The 17,109-nt window shown below is 38.4% G+C and overlaps 1 protein-coding gene across 2 annotated transcripts in view; it reads left to right on the forward strand.

The window, feature by feature from the left end:
• The first annotated feature begins 4,588 nt into the window (after positions 1-4,588).
• Positions 4,589-17,109, forward strand: part of MGAT4A (alpha-1,3-mannosyl-glycoprotein 4-beta-N-acetylglucosaminyltransferase A) — a 112,351-nt gene continuing 99,830 nt past the window's right edge. For both annotated transcript variants that reach the window (XM_046662373.1, XM_046662372.1), the window contains exon 1: positions 4,589-4,905. In XM_046662373.1, the coding sequence (XP_046518329.1) occupies positions 4,812-4,905 (94 nt within the window). In that variant the 5' untranslated portion in view covers positions 4,589-4,811. The remainder of the gene's footprint in view (positions 4,906-17,109) is intronic.

Raw genomic sequence — 17,109 nt, forward strand, 5'->3', positions numbered from 1 at the left:
GCGCCTCCGGCTGCTGCGGGGCCGGCTCGGGGCGCGGGCTGGGCCTCGGGGCGGGGCGCGGGCCGGGTGCCCTGGCCCCGCCGTCAGACCGGCTCCGGCGCTGCCGAGCCCCTCGGTGCCGCGCGCTCCCCCGGTGGCCCGCCGGGCGCCTGCCGCGTTCTCGGCGCTCCCGGGCGCAGCGGGGCACGTCGACTTTGGGGCAAAGTGGAGCAAAGTGCAGAGGGGGAGGGAGAGTTCCCCGCGGAGCCCGCGGTCCGAGGGCCCACGCCTGCCGCCGAGTCGGCGCCCCCAGGGGGCCGCGGGCAGGTGGGGCCCGGGCGAGGCGGTCCCGGGCGCAGAGGCAGCCGCGGCTCCTGCCGAGGCGGAGGAGGCGTGCTGTCGTGGTCGCAAATTTTGCTAAGTGAAGACCTGATGGTCCGGTGTGAAAGTGCACGCCCAGCCCCCCAGGCCTCGGTTCCCCGCTTGTTGAGGAAGCTGCAAGCGGGACCCTTAGGTTGGGTCTAGGTGATTCCACTAAATGTACCAGGTGACATCTCGGAGGCGTGTTTTATGAGCTGGCAGTCATACCACTCGGAGCCCGCTTTTATTTCTCGCAGCGTGTGTTTTTCTGAAGCCCGTTCATTGATTGCAATCCAAATTGCAAAATATAAGCAGGCACAGTGTATGTTTTTAATGCTTTCCATATATTTTGCTCTTATGCTTTTGCTGTCGTTACGAATTCTGATAAAAAATGACAACGTCGTTCGTTTGAATTTAGACCTAAATTTAGAATCAAATAAGCGTTTTGTGGTTTCTTTTTCTGTACGGTTAAAAAAATAGTTTTATGAGCAGGTTATCGTGGCATAGCTTTCTTCAGCGCACACGTGTAAATCAGAAAACGCACTGGACGGTGGAATTATGTAAGCTGTATTAAAGAAAAATATTAATCCTATTATAAATGTAAAATAAATGAATTTTAATATATTGCGGTGTATAAAGTTATATAGCTTACGTCTTGGATTTCATGATCGTGCCTTTCGTTCTTCAGGCACCTCTGTCCTGTCTGTGGGATGGTAATTAAGAAATATGCCAAATGTTCAGCAAAGTGTTCTCATCCAGGGAACATATTGAATATTTGAAAGAACACTTTAAAATAAAGGTTTTGTATCTAAGAATGAATGTGGGACTGCAGCCCTTAAAGGACTGTCAATAACACAGATTTTTTCAGTCTGAGATCTAGAGTTGAGAGTTCCATTCGTCTTTGTCAGGATGGAAAAGGTGACTAGTAATTTTAGCCACTACCTTTTTTGTTGTTAAAGATTCAGATGTGCTAAGTGATAGCCTCAGAAAGTATTAAGGTGTTAGATTAAAATTTTTGCAAATGTGGACACTGATGAAAATATGGGTCATTTCGTCTCTTGCTTTAGGTGGTCAGTCAGTCCAGCCTTTGAACTGCCTCTCCTGATTTAAGAGCCTGGAGATCATTAGTTTTGCTCTTGTCTTGAGTCTTCACTTGTACTTTGCAGTTAAACTTCGTTAGGTTGGAAACCATATTTAAAAATGTATGACTGCATTCTTACTGAGTAAAATGCTCTCATATTTCTCTTGAGGAATTTTTCAGGTCCTATTTGTTAGTAGAATTCATTATAAGTACTTTTTCAAACCAGAGCTTAATAACTTCCTGGATCCAATACTTAATATTCCTTATTAAAAACTTCATGTATTATCAATAGTATATCTGTAGTCTACTCTGATTTTAGAGTTCATTCACTTTTAATTGTCTCTATCCATTTATACTGAATTTTATCATGTGGGCTTTGTTTCTATTTAATAAAACTGTATTTTAAAATATCCTTTATTTTATGATTATCTGCTTCTCTACTTCCCCATGATTATTAATTGAATGTTTACTCTAATAACTTGTTATACTTTTAGATTTTTTCTGGGACAGAATCCTTCCTGAAGTAAGGTAGGGCTAGGTATAGCAATAGAAAGTTATATGTATTTTTATCTAATGCCACACCAGGATTAAAATTCCAGGTTATGTAATTCACTGAGTTATCACTTGTCTTCTTATAATCAGAACTCATTGGGTGCTTATTGATATAAGAATATATTAGGCACTTTCTGGAATTTAGTTAAAATTATAGGATTTCACCATGAAGGTTTCAAATTCTAAGCTGTAGACATGGCATGTTTGATATTAACTTGTCTTAACTATAAAAGGTGAATAACTTTGGTTTTACAAAACAATGATAAATTGTAAGTGAGAATATCTTTGGTGTTCCTTGTTTTCGGATAGTAAGAGGAAGCAAGGAAGTAGGGGTTCGGTGCCCGTAGAATATTACAACACAGTTAGAGCTGCTGGCTCGGGGGTTGACAGGCATGCATGGGGCTGTGTGTGGGGAAGGGGAGGGCTTAGCCAAAGGCTACAGGAAGTGAGAAATTTGCTTAAAGTTTTAAATTTAAACTGAAATTTCCTGTGAATTCTGCAGCTTATTCCATAATACATCCATGTTCGTTATAGAATATAAAATTTTTAAAAATTGACATTTAAACTGTTGGGTATAGTAACACCCCAGGAAGATTCTCCAGGCCACCTGAGACTTGGAATATTCCTGGCCCTTCTCTTCATACTGCCGTGGTGCAGGTGGCCTAGTTTGAGAGGCAAAGGGTGCTAGGTAGGAGCTCGGACTTTGAAGTCCTAAAATTAGGGTTCTCAATCTGGGTTCATTTCCTTGCGTGTGAAATAGGATTAATAATGCCTGTCTCATAGGATTTTGTGAAGGTTTAAAGCGTCTAATGGACCTAGCATATAGGAAACAGTCAGTGAGTTGTATGTCTATCATTATTATTACTAATTCTTTGTTCTAGTGACCTTTCTTCACTAGTGGAGATTTCTAGTAATGTTCAGTTTTACAAAGTACTGAGACGCTCATTTCTGAATGCCTACAAATGGCTCCTTTAATCAGCCATGTTATACTGAGGGAATTGTCTCTTGGGCTTGTTAGACATTTCTGGAGGTGCATTAACTCACCCCACTAGAGTGTCGTTTAGTATATTGCCAAGTAGATCTCGTCCCTTTGAGGCCACCAGGAATCACTGCACATCTCAGAGTGCCTGACATGCCCCCAGGGAAGGAGACCTGCCACGTAGAGCAAACTGAACCAGTGGCTGGCTGCAGTTTTTTTGTTTGGTTTTATTTTTTTAATTTTTAAATTTTTTAAAGATTGGCACCTGAGCTAACAACTATCGGCAGTCTTCTTCTTTTGTTTTTTGCTTTTTCTCCCCCAACCCCCCCAGTACATAGTTGTATATGCTAGTTGTGAGTGCCTTCTGGTTGTGTTACGTGGGACGCCGCCTCAGCATGGCCTAATAAGCTGTGCCATGTTCATGCCCAGGATCCGAACCAGTGAAACCCTTGGCTGCCAAAGCGGAGCACGTGAACTTAACCACTCGGCCACGGGGCTGGCCCCCGGTTTTATTTTTTTAATACAGTTAACATTCATTGAGAATCTATTATATGCTAGGAGACTATGCTTAAGTACTTCTAATTACTTCATTCCATTTTCTCAACAGCTTTATTACATGGGTGGTGATCTCTTGGATATCCTGAGTTAAAGCAATGCTAAGTGATGAGTCCTAGGTCATACAGTACCCTGCATTTTCTAAATGCCTGAATATTCCCAGTTTATACCCTGGGAGTAGGTTAATCACTGGAAAAACTGCGTTCATTCTCTGATGATGATAAATAGCAGTAATAACTGTAACCTTTTTATTATTTATGAGATAACGTGAAAGAGGAGCCAGGACAGGTTGTTTTCTCATTTTGTAGATGAAACCGACATAAGTGATGTACCCGAAGTCATGTAAGTAATGATGGAGCTGGATCTAGGACCCAGGTCTTTTGACCTTTATATATTGTAGACTGTCAGTTTTCTTAATTTTTCTTTTTCTCTCTTTTTTTTTTTTTGGTGAGGAAGATTGGCCCTGAGCTAACATCTGTTGCCAATCTTCCTCTTTTTGCCTGTGGAAGATTGTCGCTGAGCTGACATCTGTGCCAGTCTTCCTCCATTTTGTATGTGGGATGCGGCAACAACAGGGCTTGATGAGCAGTGTGTAGGTCCACGCCCAGGATCTGAATCTGCGAACCCTGAGCCCCCAAAGCAAAGTGTGGAAACTTAACCACTGGGCTGGCCTCTCTTAAAATTTTTGAAACACTATTATTGTGCAATAGGGAAACTCAGGAGAGTGAAGATTATGTTACTCAGGAACCATTGTGTGATCATTAGAGTTCTCAGCTTGGAATCTGTGGCTTTCTATATGTTTAATGAGCCCCATAACTTTCCCCTTTAAATAAGTAACCATAACTTTCTTTTCACAGGCAAAACAGAACCAATGAGGAGGGGATGTAGTTTAAAGCTTTTTGCCTGGAGGAGAAGAACCATATCATTCTAGTATATTAAATGACTAGTTTGGATATGGGGGTAATGTTTATAGATACAGTTTAGCCCAGCCAAAAGTCTGTTTATAACGGTAGCTGATAAATGAAGAAACCAATATTAGGTATTACTGAACAAATTTTTCTTTCTCTTTTCCTCTTGAATAGGATGAAAACCTGAGACATCAACCTGTGAAGACGATCCTGAATAATAAGTGTAAATGGTGTTGCTGCTGGACTTGTTCTGCAGAGTGTCTGAAATGAACCTCTCTTATTGATTGTGTTTATTGGCCCAGAGCCAAGAGTACTGGATTCGGTTGACTTCAGGATAAAAAGGGAACAGTCTTGTTTATCATCATAAACATATGAACCAGTGTGATGGTGAAATGAGATGAGGCTCCGAAATGGAACTGTAGCCACTCTTTTAGCATTTATCACTTCGTTCCTTACTTTATCTTGGTATACTACATGGCAAAATGGGAAAGGTAAGGAAAATATCTCCAAAAATGTACGTGAAATGTAGTAGGCTTTTTGCTTTGTAAATGGTGCATGAATGCTTAGGATAAATATCCCGACAATCTGCATGTTGCATGCTGTCTGCTGGTGGCTTGGCAGTTTCTTTCTGACAAAAGTGAAACCATGCTTGGATAGAGAAGATAGAGAATTTCTAATTTGAATGGAGTTTGTTTTCAGTTTCTCCTAATTGCACTTGGAGAAACAGATCCTGATCAGGGGTTTATGTTATACATGACAGCCAAGTTGAATAATAAAGACTTTTGTTTTGGCATTTTATTTATTTTTTATTTTTTTAAGATTTTATTTTTTCCTTTTTCTCCCCAAAGCCCCCTGGTACATAGTTGTGTATTCTTCGTTGTGGGTTCCTCTAGTTGTGGCATGTGGAACGCTGCCTCAGCGTGGTCTGACGAGCAGTGCCATGTCCGCGCCCAGGATTCGAACCGACGAAACACTGGGCCGCCTGCAGCGGAGCGCGCGAACTTAACCACTTGGCCACGGGGCCAGCCCCTGGCATTTTATTTTTATTATTAAATATCATAAATGTTTAATAAGCTTCCTTATACTGGATGTTATATAAAACGCCTGAAAGGGCATAATCATTGCCCTCATGAAATCTGCATGCTGATTGTACTGATTTGGTGCTGTGTAGTTAATGATTTAAACTGCATGTGTTGACAGATTGCTCTTTAAGCAAAAGTATTTATGAAGTAGGGAAGGAGAAATTCTGATTAGAACATTTATATTTTTTAAAATAATTGTGTTTAGACTGTTCAACTGTGTTTTTAAGGAAGATTATTCGTTCAGTGATTGGAACAATATTCAGGGATAATGCAGTTTTTTGCCTTTTTTGAAAGAAATTCATTTGAAGAAATGAGAGAAAATATTTGGGGTAAATTCCTACCCACACTTTTTACCTGTCTCCTTTACTTATGCTAGTCTAAGAAATGTTGATGCCAAGAAGGATGGAGGTGTTGAGAGCAGCGCATCTTTGGTTTGTTAGTCACGTTAGTCATCATCAACTGGTTATTTGAAGATACGATTGCTGGGATTATTTCATTGACTCATATGAAGATAACTGAAAAGATGGATTCATGACTCAATTTTTCTCTGTGTGTGTATAGATACATATATAGAGATATGCATATGTCTGTGTGAGTATGTATATGTGTAAAATAAGCTGATATAAGTGAAAAACGTGCTGTATGCTTTGAGCAAGTATGGTTTTCTTTTTCTCTGAGTTGGGCTCTAATTTTAGGGGGATCTCTGGGGAAAAATGAATGAAAAACTTGATGAAGACCTTTCTTCTTTGTGGACAAAGATATACATTTTAGATTTCATTTTTTAGTTGTACCAAAGGGAGAAGACTTACTCGGGAAGAACTTTGGATACTAATGTAATTAAACTACTGATTGTCTGCGGCGTGAACAAAACAGATGACTGGCCTTAGAAGTCTGCTTAGGAAATAAGAGAATTGACCATAAGAAGAGTAGATGGGTTTTTTTCTTATCAGGAAACTTATCTTTTCAGAGAGAGATATTAATGGAGAAACTTGACTCTTCTCACTGCAGCTTATTTAAGAGATGAAAAGTTTTGGAATCTCCATTCCATTTACCTTGTTTCTTATGTAAAGGCATTATAAGCATTATTATTATTATTATTATTATTATTTTGTATTAAGCTTTCTTTAGAATTAAAATTAAGTTAAAAAATATAAAGGTTCTTTCACCACGTGGTATTAGATACATACACAAAAAGTCTGCTCTCTTTGAACAGCTCTGTAATCCTTTCATGCATACTCTTCTGCTCTCTTTTTCTGCTTCCTATTTTGTCCACTCTTTGAGGTATCAACAGAGGTCCCTGTTATGGTTATGTAAAGTCCTTTGTGTTTTAATGCTATCATTTATGTAACCGCTCTAACTGCTGAGCATTTCGTTTCTTTCCAGATCGTTCTGACAATCAGACAACTTGGATTTTCCAGAGCAGGTCTGATTTCAGATATTCACTTCTAGTAAACCCATAAACCCTGTGCTCTGATTTTTATTTTGGAAACATGATTTCTGTGATCATTGACATTGTTGGACTAATAATTTTTATTTTTCATTCATTCTTTGGTCCCTTTCCTATACCTCCCCTGTGCCTAGCACTGTATTACATGCTATGAATATGAAAAGGAATAAGAAACTTCACACCTTTGAGAAGCTCAGGGACTGGTAGGGGAAGATGCATGTAAACAAATATGATATTGTCAGATAGATTGAGATAGAAGCAATAACAGAGTGCAGGACTTGTGCTGTTATAAGCATGTTGCATGTTATATGTTATCTCATTTAGTCCTCATAACAACCCTGGGAACTATTATTACTCCCTTTGTATAGATGAGGAAACCAAGGCAGAGTGGAGACAGAGGCTGTTAACTCTTGAGTCACTTCACAGAGGAAGAATAAATGTGAAGGCAATGCCAGGCAGAGTAGGGGACAGTGGGCATGTCAGGTAGAAGGAGCTGCGTATTCAGCTACAAAGTGCTGAAAGGGTGTAGAGTATTTGTGCTTTGGGATTATGGCTTGCTCATTATGACTGGCACATAGGAGTCCTAGACTGTCTCAAGGTTTAACTGGTAGTCACAGTGCAGCTCCTATCATATTTGTCATAGGTCTTCATCTACCACTTGAAAGAATACATGGGGTTGGCCATGGGATTGGCGTAAGTTGGGGAGGGTGTCAGGAAACCAGCCAGGGAAGCCAGAGTTTGGGCGAGGGTACCAGTTTCAGCAAAGTATACAGGATTCTCACATAAAAATGAGGCAGAATTCCAATTATGTGGAGTGGACAAGTTGGGAAAGTTGTAAGCAAGTGTTGTGAGAGTGGGACAAGAGTAATTACATGTCTCATTTGTAGGTGGGGCTCTCCTAATGAACCTCCTACTTTGGTTAGGCACAGTCCAGCAAGACTGAGCAAGCAGTCGTAGATCTCTCCCTAAGGGACATATAACATTTGTGTACATGTTTCTGTGTGGACATGTATTTTCATTTCTCTTGAATATTAACCTAGGAGTGGAATTGCTGGGTCGTATGATTGCTCTGCGTTTAATGATTTGAGGAGCTGCCAGACTGTTTTCCAAAGCAGCTGGACCATTATGCATTCCCTCCAGCAGGTTACAAAGGTTCTGATTTCTTCACATTCCCATTCAGACAACACGTTATCTGGCTTTTTGATTCTACTAATCCTAGTGGTAATGAAGTAGTATTTCATTGTGCTTTTGATTTGTAGTTCTCTAATGACCAGTGATGTCTAGCATCTTTTTATGTACTTATTTGCCGTTTGTATATCTTCTCTGGAAAAATGGCTATTAACAGATCCTTTGCCTATTTTAAAAATGTATTATTTGTCTTTTTATTATTAAGTTGTAAGAATTCTTTATGTATTCTGGATACAAGTTCCTTGTCAGATATATGATTTCAAAATTTTTTCTCCCATTCCGTGGGTTGTCTTTTCACATTCTTTATGATGTCCTGTGAAACACAAAAGTTTTTAATTTTGATTAAGTCCAGTTTATTTTTTGTTGTTGTTATTGCTTGTGCTTTTGGTGTTGTATCCGAGAATCCATTGCCAGATCATGAAGATTCTCCTGTGTTTTCTTCTTTATAGTTTTTGCTCTTACATTTAGGTCTTTGATCTGTTTTAAGTGCATTTTTGTATGTGGTGTGAAGTAAAGGTCCAGCTTCGTTCTTTTGCATGTACCTAGGTGGTTAGTTGTCCGTAGACCATTTGCTGAAATGACTGTTTTGTCCCCATTAAATGGTCTTGGCATTCTTGTTGAAAATTACTTGATCACAAATGTATGGATTTATTTCTGAACTCTCAGTTCTATTCCATTGATCTTACTTGTGGTAGTACCACACTGTCTTGATTATTGTTGTGTGTAGTAAATTTTGAAATTGGGAAGTGTAAATCTTGCTACTTTATCCTTCTTTTTCACGATTGTTTTGGCTATTTTGGGTCCTTTGCAATTCCATATGAATTTTAGAATCAGCTTGTCAATTTGCTTAAAAAAGCCAACTGGGATTATGATAGGGATTGCATTGAATCTATTGATCAGGTTGGGTAGAATTGCCATCTTAACGGTGTTGGGTCTTCCAATCCATGAACGTGGGATGTTTTTCCATTTATTTAGATCTCTAATTTCTCTCAACAGTTTTTCTGTATGTTTACATAGTATGTTTTATGCTTCTTTTAGTAAATTTATCCCTAAGTATTTTATACTTTCTGATAGTATTTTGAATGGAGTTGTTTTCTTAATTTCCTTTGTCAGTTTTTCATTGCAAGTGTGTAGAAATACAATTCACTTTTGTGTATTGATCGTCTATCCTGCAACCTTGCTGAACATATTAGTTCTAACAAGTTTCAGTAGATTCCTTGGAATTTTCTGTATACAAGATCACGCTATCTGTGAATAGAAGTAATTTTATTTCTTCCTTTCTAGTTTGAATGCCTTGTATTTCCTTTTTCCTGGCTAGAACCTCCATTACAATGCTGAATAGAAGTGGTGAGAGTCAGTGTCCTTGTCTTGTTCCTAATCTTAAGGAGAAAGCAGCCAGTCTTTTGCATTTAAGTCTGATGTTATCTGTGGTGTTTAAATAGATTACTTTTTTCCAGTGAAGGAAGTTTCCTTGTATTCCTAGTTTGCCGAGTGTTTTTTATCACGAAAGAGCTGGATTTGGTCAAATTCTTTTCCTGCGTCTATTGAGTGATTTTTCTTTTGTATTCTATTGATAAGATATATTAACTGATTTTTAGATGCTCAACCAACCCTTCATCCTTAGGATAAATAATGCTTTGTCGTGGTGTATAATTCTTTTTATTATGTTGCTAGATTTGGTTTACTAGTATTTCTTGCAGATTTTGCATCCATATTTATAAGGGCTATTGCTCTGTACTTTTAATGTATTTGTCAGATTTTGATATCAAGGTAGTATTAGCCTCATAGAATGATAGGGGAAGTGTTCCTCTTCTGTTTTTTGGAAGGGTTTATGGAAAATTGGTATTCTTCTTTGGATGGTTGGTAGAATTAGCAATGAAGTCATCTGGCCCTGGGCAGTCCTTTTGGGTAGTTTTTTGATGACTGATTCAACTTCACTTGTTACAGGTCCTTTCAGATTGTTTATTCTCCAGTCAATTTCTGTAGTTTGTATTTTTCTCGGAATTTGTCCATTTCATCTAGTTGTCTAATTTGTTGGTGTACAGTTGTTCATAGTATTCCTTTATAATCCTTTCTATTTTTGTAAGATCAGTAGTTATGTCCTCTCTTTCATTTCTATTCTAGTAGTTTGAGTCTTTTTTTTCTTGGTCAAACTAGCTAAAAGTTTGTCACTTTTGTTGATCTTTCAAATAACCAGCTTTTGGTTCCTTGATTTTCTCTATTTTTCTCTTCTCTATTGTATTACTTTCTGCTCTAATCTTGATCATTTCCTTCCTTCCTCTTGTTTTAGGTTTAGTTTGCTCTTCTTTTTCTAGTGTCTTAAGGTAGAAGGTAAGGTTATGGATTTGAGGTCTGTCTTCTTTCATAATATAGGTGTATACAGCTATAAATTTCCCTCTAAGCACTGCTTTAGCTGCATCCTGTATGTTTTGGTATGTTCTGTCTTGATTTTCATTCATTTCAAAGTATTTTATGATTTCTTTTTTGATTTTTTTTCTTATGCCAATTGGTTATTTAGGAGAGTGGTGTTTAATTTCCACATATTTGAGTTTCCCAAGGTTTTCCCTGTTATTGATTCCTAATTGCACTGCATCATAGTCAGAAGACATACTTGATATCATTTTTATCCTTTTAAAGTTATTTAGATTTGTTTTATGACCTAGTGTATGATCTATCCTGTGGAATGTTCCAGGTGCACTTGAGAAGAATGTGTATTCTGTTGTTTTTGGGTGGAGTGTTCTATAGATGTTTGTCAGGTCCAGCTGGTTTATAGTGCTATTCAGGTCTTCTGTTTCCTGGTTGACCTTCTGTCTGATTGTTTTATCCATTATTAAAAGTGGAGTCTTGAAGTCTCCAACTGTTGTTGTAGAATTGTCTGTTTCTCTCTTCATTTCTATCTGTTTTTGCTTCATGTCTTTTGGTGTTCTGTTATAGGATGCATATATGTTTATAATTATTAAATCTTCCCTGTTTTATCTCTAGTAACATTTTTTTTAAAGATTGGCACCTGAGCTAACATCTGTGGTCAATCTTCTTTTTTTTTTTCTTCTTCTTCTCCCCAAAGCCCCCCAGTACATAGTTGTATATTCTAGTTGTGGTCCTGCTGGTTGTGCTGTGTGGGACACTGCCTCAGCATGGCCTGATGAGTGGTGCCATGTCTGAGCCCAGGATCCAAACCAGCGAAATCCTGGGCCGCTGAAGCAGAGCATGTGAACTTAACCACTCAACCATGGGGCTAGCCCCACTCTAGTAATGTTTTTTGTTTTAAACTCTATTTTATCTGATATTAGTATAGCCACTCCAGCTTTTCTGTGGTGTCTGCTTGTATGGTATGTCTTATTCTATTCTTTTGCTTCAATCTATTTGTGTCTTTAAATCTACAGTGTGTCTCCTATAAACAACATACAGCTTTTTAAATCCAGTCTGACAATGTCTGTCTTTTGATTGGACTGTTTATCCATCCACGTTTGATTTTATTGGTATAGTGTGACTTAACATCTGCCATGTTACTTTTTGTTTTTTGTATGTCTCGTGTCTTTTTTTGTTCCTCATTTCCTCCTTTATGTTTTTTTTGCATTGATTGAATATTTTCTAATGTAGCATTTTAATTCATTAATAACCTTTTTCACTATTTTTTGAGTATATTTTAGTGATTGTTCTAGCATTTACCATGTACATCTCAACTTATCAGAATCAGCTTCAGATTTATACTACGTTAATTCCAGTAATATATAGAAATGTTGCTCCTATTTAACTCAATTCCTTTTCCCCCCTTTTTTGTGGTATTATTATTGCACGCATTATATCTGTTGATGTTACAAACCCAACAATACATTGTTATAATTATTATTTTGTCATCTGTTACTATTTCCTTAGCACATTACAGCTTTATTCTCACTTGCCTCCTTTGTGCTGTTCTTGACAAATATGTTTCCACGTGTAGTTATTGACAAATATGTTTCCACGTGTAATATTCAATAATACGTTGTACATATTTTATACAATTTTTAAATCAATTGAGAGAAAGAAAACATATGCATTAATATTGTCTGTTATAATTATATAATTACTGGTTCTCTTTGTGTGGATTTGAATCACTGTCTAGGATCACTTGCTTACAGCCTGATGAACTTCCTTTAGTATTTTTTGTAGAGCAGGCCTGCTGGCAATGAATTCTCTCAATGTTTCTTTATCTTGGAATATGTGTATTTTACCTTCATTTTTGAAGGATAGCTCTGCTGGATGGTAGGATTCCTGGTTGACAGGATTTCTGTTTTTGTTTTTGTTTTTGTTTTTTGAGCTCCTCGTGTTACTCACTGCCTTCTGCCCTCCGTTATTTCTGATGAGAGGTCAGCTGTTAATCTTATTGGGGTTCCCTTGTAAGTGATGCACCATTTTTCTCGTTTTCTTTAAGATTTTCTGGTGTTGACTCTTATCATATTTACCATGATATGTCTGTTTGTGGGTCTTGCTTCCTAGATGTGTACGTTATTATTTTTCAGTAACTTTGGGAAGTATTTCGTTTTTGTTTCTTTGATTTTTTCCCACCTTTCTCTCCTCTCCTTCTGGTATTCCCATTATATATATAATGGTATGCTTAATGGTATCCCAAGTTTCTCTGAGGCTTTGTTCATTTTTCTTCATGCTTTTTTCTCTTTCTTCTGCTTACATAATTTCTTGATCTCTTTTCACTTTTGCTGCTTCTTTCTTTTGCTAGTTCAAATCTATTGTTGAGGCCCTCTAGTGAATTTTTTATTTTTGTTACTGTACTTTTCAACTCCAGAATTTCCATTTGGTTCTTTCTTAAAATTCCTGTCTCTTTATTGATATTCTTTATTTGATACAGCTTTGTCATACCTTCCTTTACTTCTTTAGTGAAGCTTTCCTTTAGTTCAGAGAGTGTATTGATGATTGCTGCTTTACCTGTTAAATCCTACATCTAGTCACACTCACAGGCAATTTCTGCTGCCGGTTTTTTTTTTTCTGGTGTATGGGTTATACTTTCCTGTTTGCATGTTTCATAATTTTTGTTGGAAATTGACGTTTTAGATAATATATTTTAGCAGCATCGGGTACTTCTCCCTCCGCAGGGGGCTTGTTATTATTTGCTTGTTTATTTGTTTAGTGACTGGCTGGATTATTTTAGTGAAGTCTGTCTTTCTCTCACCACCCCCCGTCCCCCAGTGTTAAGTCTCTGTTGTGCTCCTCAGGGAGGCACGGTTTTGGGTCTGCCCACAATCATCCAGTGGTGGCTGTTGTTACTGGTAGATTCTCTTCCACTCTTTCAGTGACCACTACACTAATTGCTGGCTGATTGTTCTGTTGTTTACAACAGTGCATTGGAGCATAAATTCTGCTAGTTTAATAAAATTGTGGTTCCTTTGAAGAAATTGTTTCTGAGTTGGATGTTTGATATTTGTTCTGACCCCAGAAGGCTCCTTCTAGCTGTCCCTTTCCCTGTTCTCTCTTGCAAACTAGCCACAAACGCCCACAGTCTAGCTGTATCTTCATTAGATCCGCAGTTCTCCCAGTTCCCTTCACTGCAGCCTCCACCGTTTCTGAAAGGGCTCTTAGTTTAAACTCCTCCATGCTCTGTTGCAAATGAAGCTAGTTCCTTTGGGAAGAGATTAGGAGTTATCCATTTTATGGCCCACTTTTCCCCCAGGCAAAATTTCTGAGCCAGGGCTCTGGAGGTAGGGGTGGGGATGGTGGCAGGCATCTCTCTGAGTGGCACCCCCAGTCTAGGAGCTGAGTGCTGGATGAGGGGAGGGGCCCGCAGCCTGAGGTTCTCTTGGCTCTCTCTTTCCTGGCATGGAACCACTGCCTCACTAGCTGGTGGAAGGGCCATTGGGGCCGCAGTATTCTCACAACGCTGCATCCAAAATAGAGCTTTGGTGCGTGAAAAGATCAGATGTCACATCCTGTGAGGTGTAAAAACGTAGACAGCACATAAAGCATTTTATTTAAAACTATGGCTCTTATTTGTAAACAAAAACAGTGAACAGAAGTTTTTAGGTTTTTTAGTTTTTACTTATGGAATAAGCAAAGCTCCTTTCGAACAGGATTGAAAGGATTGCCTTCTGTGTGTTAGGCACCATTAGAGGTTTGGGTTACGTTAGTGAACATGTCAGAGCAAAATCCCTGCTCTAGTGTGGGAGAAAGCTAAAAAACAAGAAGTAAATTAAACAGTAAGCTGAAGAATAAGTAATGTGCTTTTAAACTTTTTATTTTGAAATAATTTTAGATTTACAATAAATTTTCAAAAAAAGTACACAATTCCCTTATACCTTCTATGAGCAGCTTATATAACCACAGAGTTCAGTTGACTTTGATACAGTCCTATTTATTAATCTATAAACCTTATTTGAATTTCACCAGTTGTTCCACTAACATCCTTCTTCTGTCTTAGGATCTATCCCAGGATCCCACATTGTGTTTAGTTGTCATGTGTCCTAGTCTCCTCTTTTATGGGAAATTTCCTTAATCTTTCTTTGTCTTTTATGTCCTTGGCACTTTTGAGGATAGTTGGCAAGTTATTTTGTAGAATGTCCCTTAATTTGATTTTGTCTGATGATTTCTCATGATTAGATTGAGGTAATGCATTTTTGGCAAGAGTACCACAGAAATGACGTTGTGTCCTTCTCAGTGCATTATATCAAAAGGTGTGTGATGTTGATGTGTCTTATCGCTGGTTTTGTTAACTTTGATCACTTGGTTAGAGTGGTGTCTGCCAGGCTTCTCCACTGTAAAGTTGCTATTTTTTTCTTTGTAATTAATAAGGATTTTGTGGGGGCATCTTTAAAACTAAGCAGATATCCTGTTTCTCATCATACTTTTGCCTGCAAATTTTAATGTCCATTGATAATTTTTTTTTTTTTTTGGTGAGGTAGATTTGCCCTGAGCTAATATCTGTTGCCAGTCTTCCTCTTTTTTTTGGCTTGAGGAAGATTCACCCTGAGCTAACATCTGTGCCAGTCTTCCTCTATTTTGTATGTAGGTTCCTGCCATGGCATGGCTGATGAGTGGTGTAGGTCTGTGCCCGGGATCCAAACCTGTGAACCTGGGCTGCTGAAGCAGTATGCCCTGAACTTAACCACTATACCACAGGGCTGGCCTCCATCCTTTGACAGTTTTTGTCTGCAACAGTTATTACTTTGGTGTTTGCCAAATGTGATTTTCTATTTCCATCATTCCTTCTACATTATTAATTGGAACTCTGCTGAAAGGAAGAGATGTCTCTTCTCCCTCATTTCTTTCTTTCTTATTTCTTTATATGAGTATGAACTCATGGGTATTTATTTTGTTCTGTGGGTTATAATCCTTTATTATCATTAATTATTTTGTTGTTTTAATTGTCCCAGGGGTGGCCTTTGGGAGCTCCTTCAAGTTGGTTTCTGTGCCTTCAACATGTCCCTATCTTTTTTTCAAACTTATTGAGGCAAAATTCACATAACATAAAATTAACCACATTAGTGTGAACGATTTAGTGGCATTTAATAGGTTCATAATGTTGTACAACCACCACCTTTATCTAGCCCCCATTCATTTATTGAGCAATTTTTAATTTTCTGGTGCCATGCTCCAGGTTCTTCTTGTATTTTTCTTTGCCCCAGCCCGTGAAGTAATCATTTCTTCAAGGATCCTCTAGTTCCTTTGGAGAATGGAGTCTTGGTGTGCTTATTCCTACTGTGGTGTCTGTCACTGCTTCTTGTCTCTCTTAGTGGATAGTGCAAGGAAGTATATGTGTGTATACACACGTCTGTATCTATTTCTATACCCATTTGTATATACTAAAAATAATCCACCATGAGTGTGTAATGATCCCTCTGATTTTAATCCAATACTGTAGTGTTCCTTCTAGTCTCCACCTTCCTTATTTATAACCTCTGTCTCCAACAGTAAAAAACGTGGCTACTAGTATCCCAATATAGTTGTTTCCTTAATCCCAGTACATACATACAATAGTTTCAGAATTGCTAACCCATACCCTAGTGAAAAGTAAATGTATTAGGGTACAGTATTTGTGCAGTTCCTTTTGTATTTAGTTTTATAATTGTGTGGTCAAATGCTGTTTTCCAGAGAGTTACTTAGCTTATTTCTTGTCCTAGTCATCTCCCCTTCAGTGTGGTTATGCTGTATTCATTTAAAATACGCTTAGGTCCATTTATTACTGTTGGTATTCTATTTTGGGTTTCCCTATGTCCTGTTTAATTGCAGTCAGTTATATTTTGGATATGAGAAACATTATCTTGGTTCTGAGACTCAGAAGTGTAAAAAAAGGTATCCTGAGAGAAAGCTCCCTTCTCATTCCTTCTACCCCATTTCCATTTCTCCCTTCTTTCTACCCAGTTCCTATCTTGCAGGTAGTCTCATTATTTTCTGTTTTATCCTTCCTCTGTTTCTTTTTTTTTTAAAACAGACCTTTTTTTTTTTTTTAAAGATTTTATTTTTTCCTTTTTCTCCCCAAAGTCCCCCGGTACACAGTTGTATATTTTTTGTTGTGGGTCCTTCTAGCTGTGGCATGTGGGACGCTGCCTCAGCGTGGTTTGATGAGCAGTGCCATGTCCGCACCCAGGATTCGAACCAACCAAACACTGGGCTGCCTGCAGCGGAGCGCGCGAACTTAACCACTCGGCCACGGGGCCAGCCCCCTTCCTCTGTTTCTTGTTGCGCATATTGAGCAGATAACATGAACGGTTCCTATATCTCTTCTTTCTTACGTGGAGGGTAATGTACTATAGATACTCCTTTATACGTTGCTTTTTTCACTTAGCGGTGTTTCCTGGAAACAAGTACATATCAGTTTATAGAGATCTTCCTCATTCCTTTTTTACAACTTCATAATAGTCTACTCTGTGGATGTACCATAATTTATCCAACCACTCTCCTCTCTAGGGGCATTGAGGTTTTTATGCGTATACTCATTTATTCCATATTTTTAGTGCATATTTTCTGGCAGCATTCTGCTGGGCTTTGAG

The sequence above is a fragment of the Equus quagga genome, chromosome 5 (genome assembly GCF_021613505.1).
Source record: "Equus quagga isolate Etosha38 chromosome 5, UCLA_HA_Equagga_1.0, whole genome shotgun sequence".
NCBI lineage: Eukaryota > Metazoa > Chordata > Mammalia > Perissodactyla > Equidae > Equus > Equus quagga.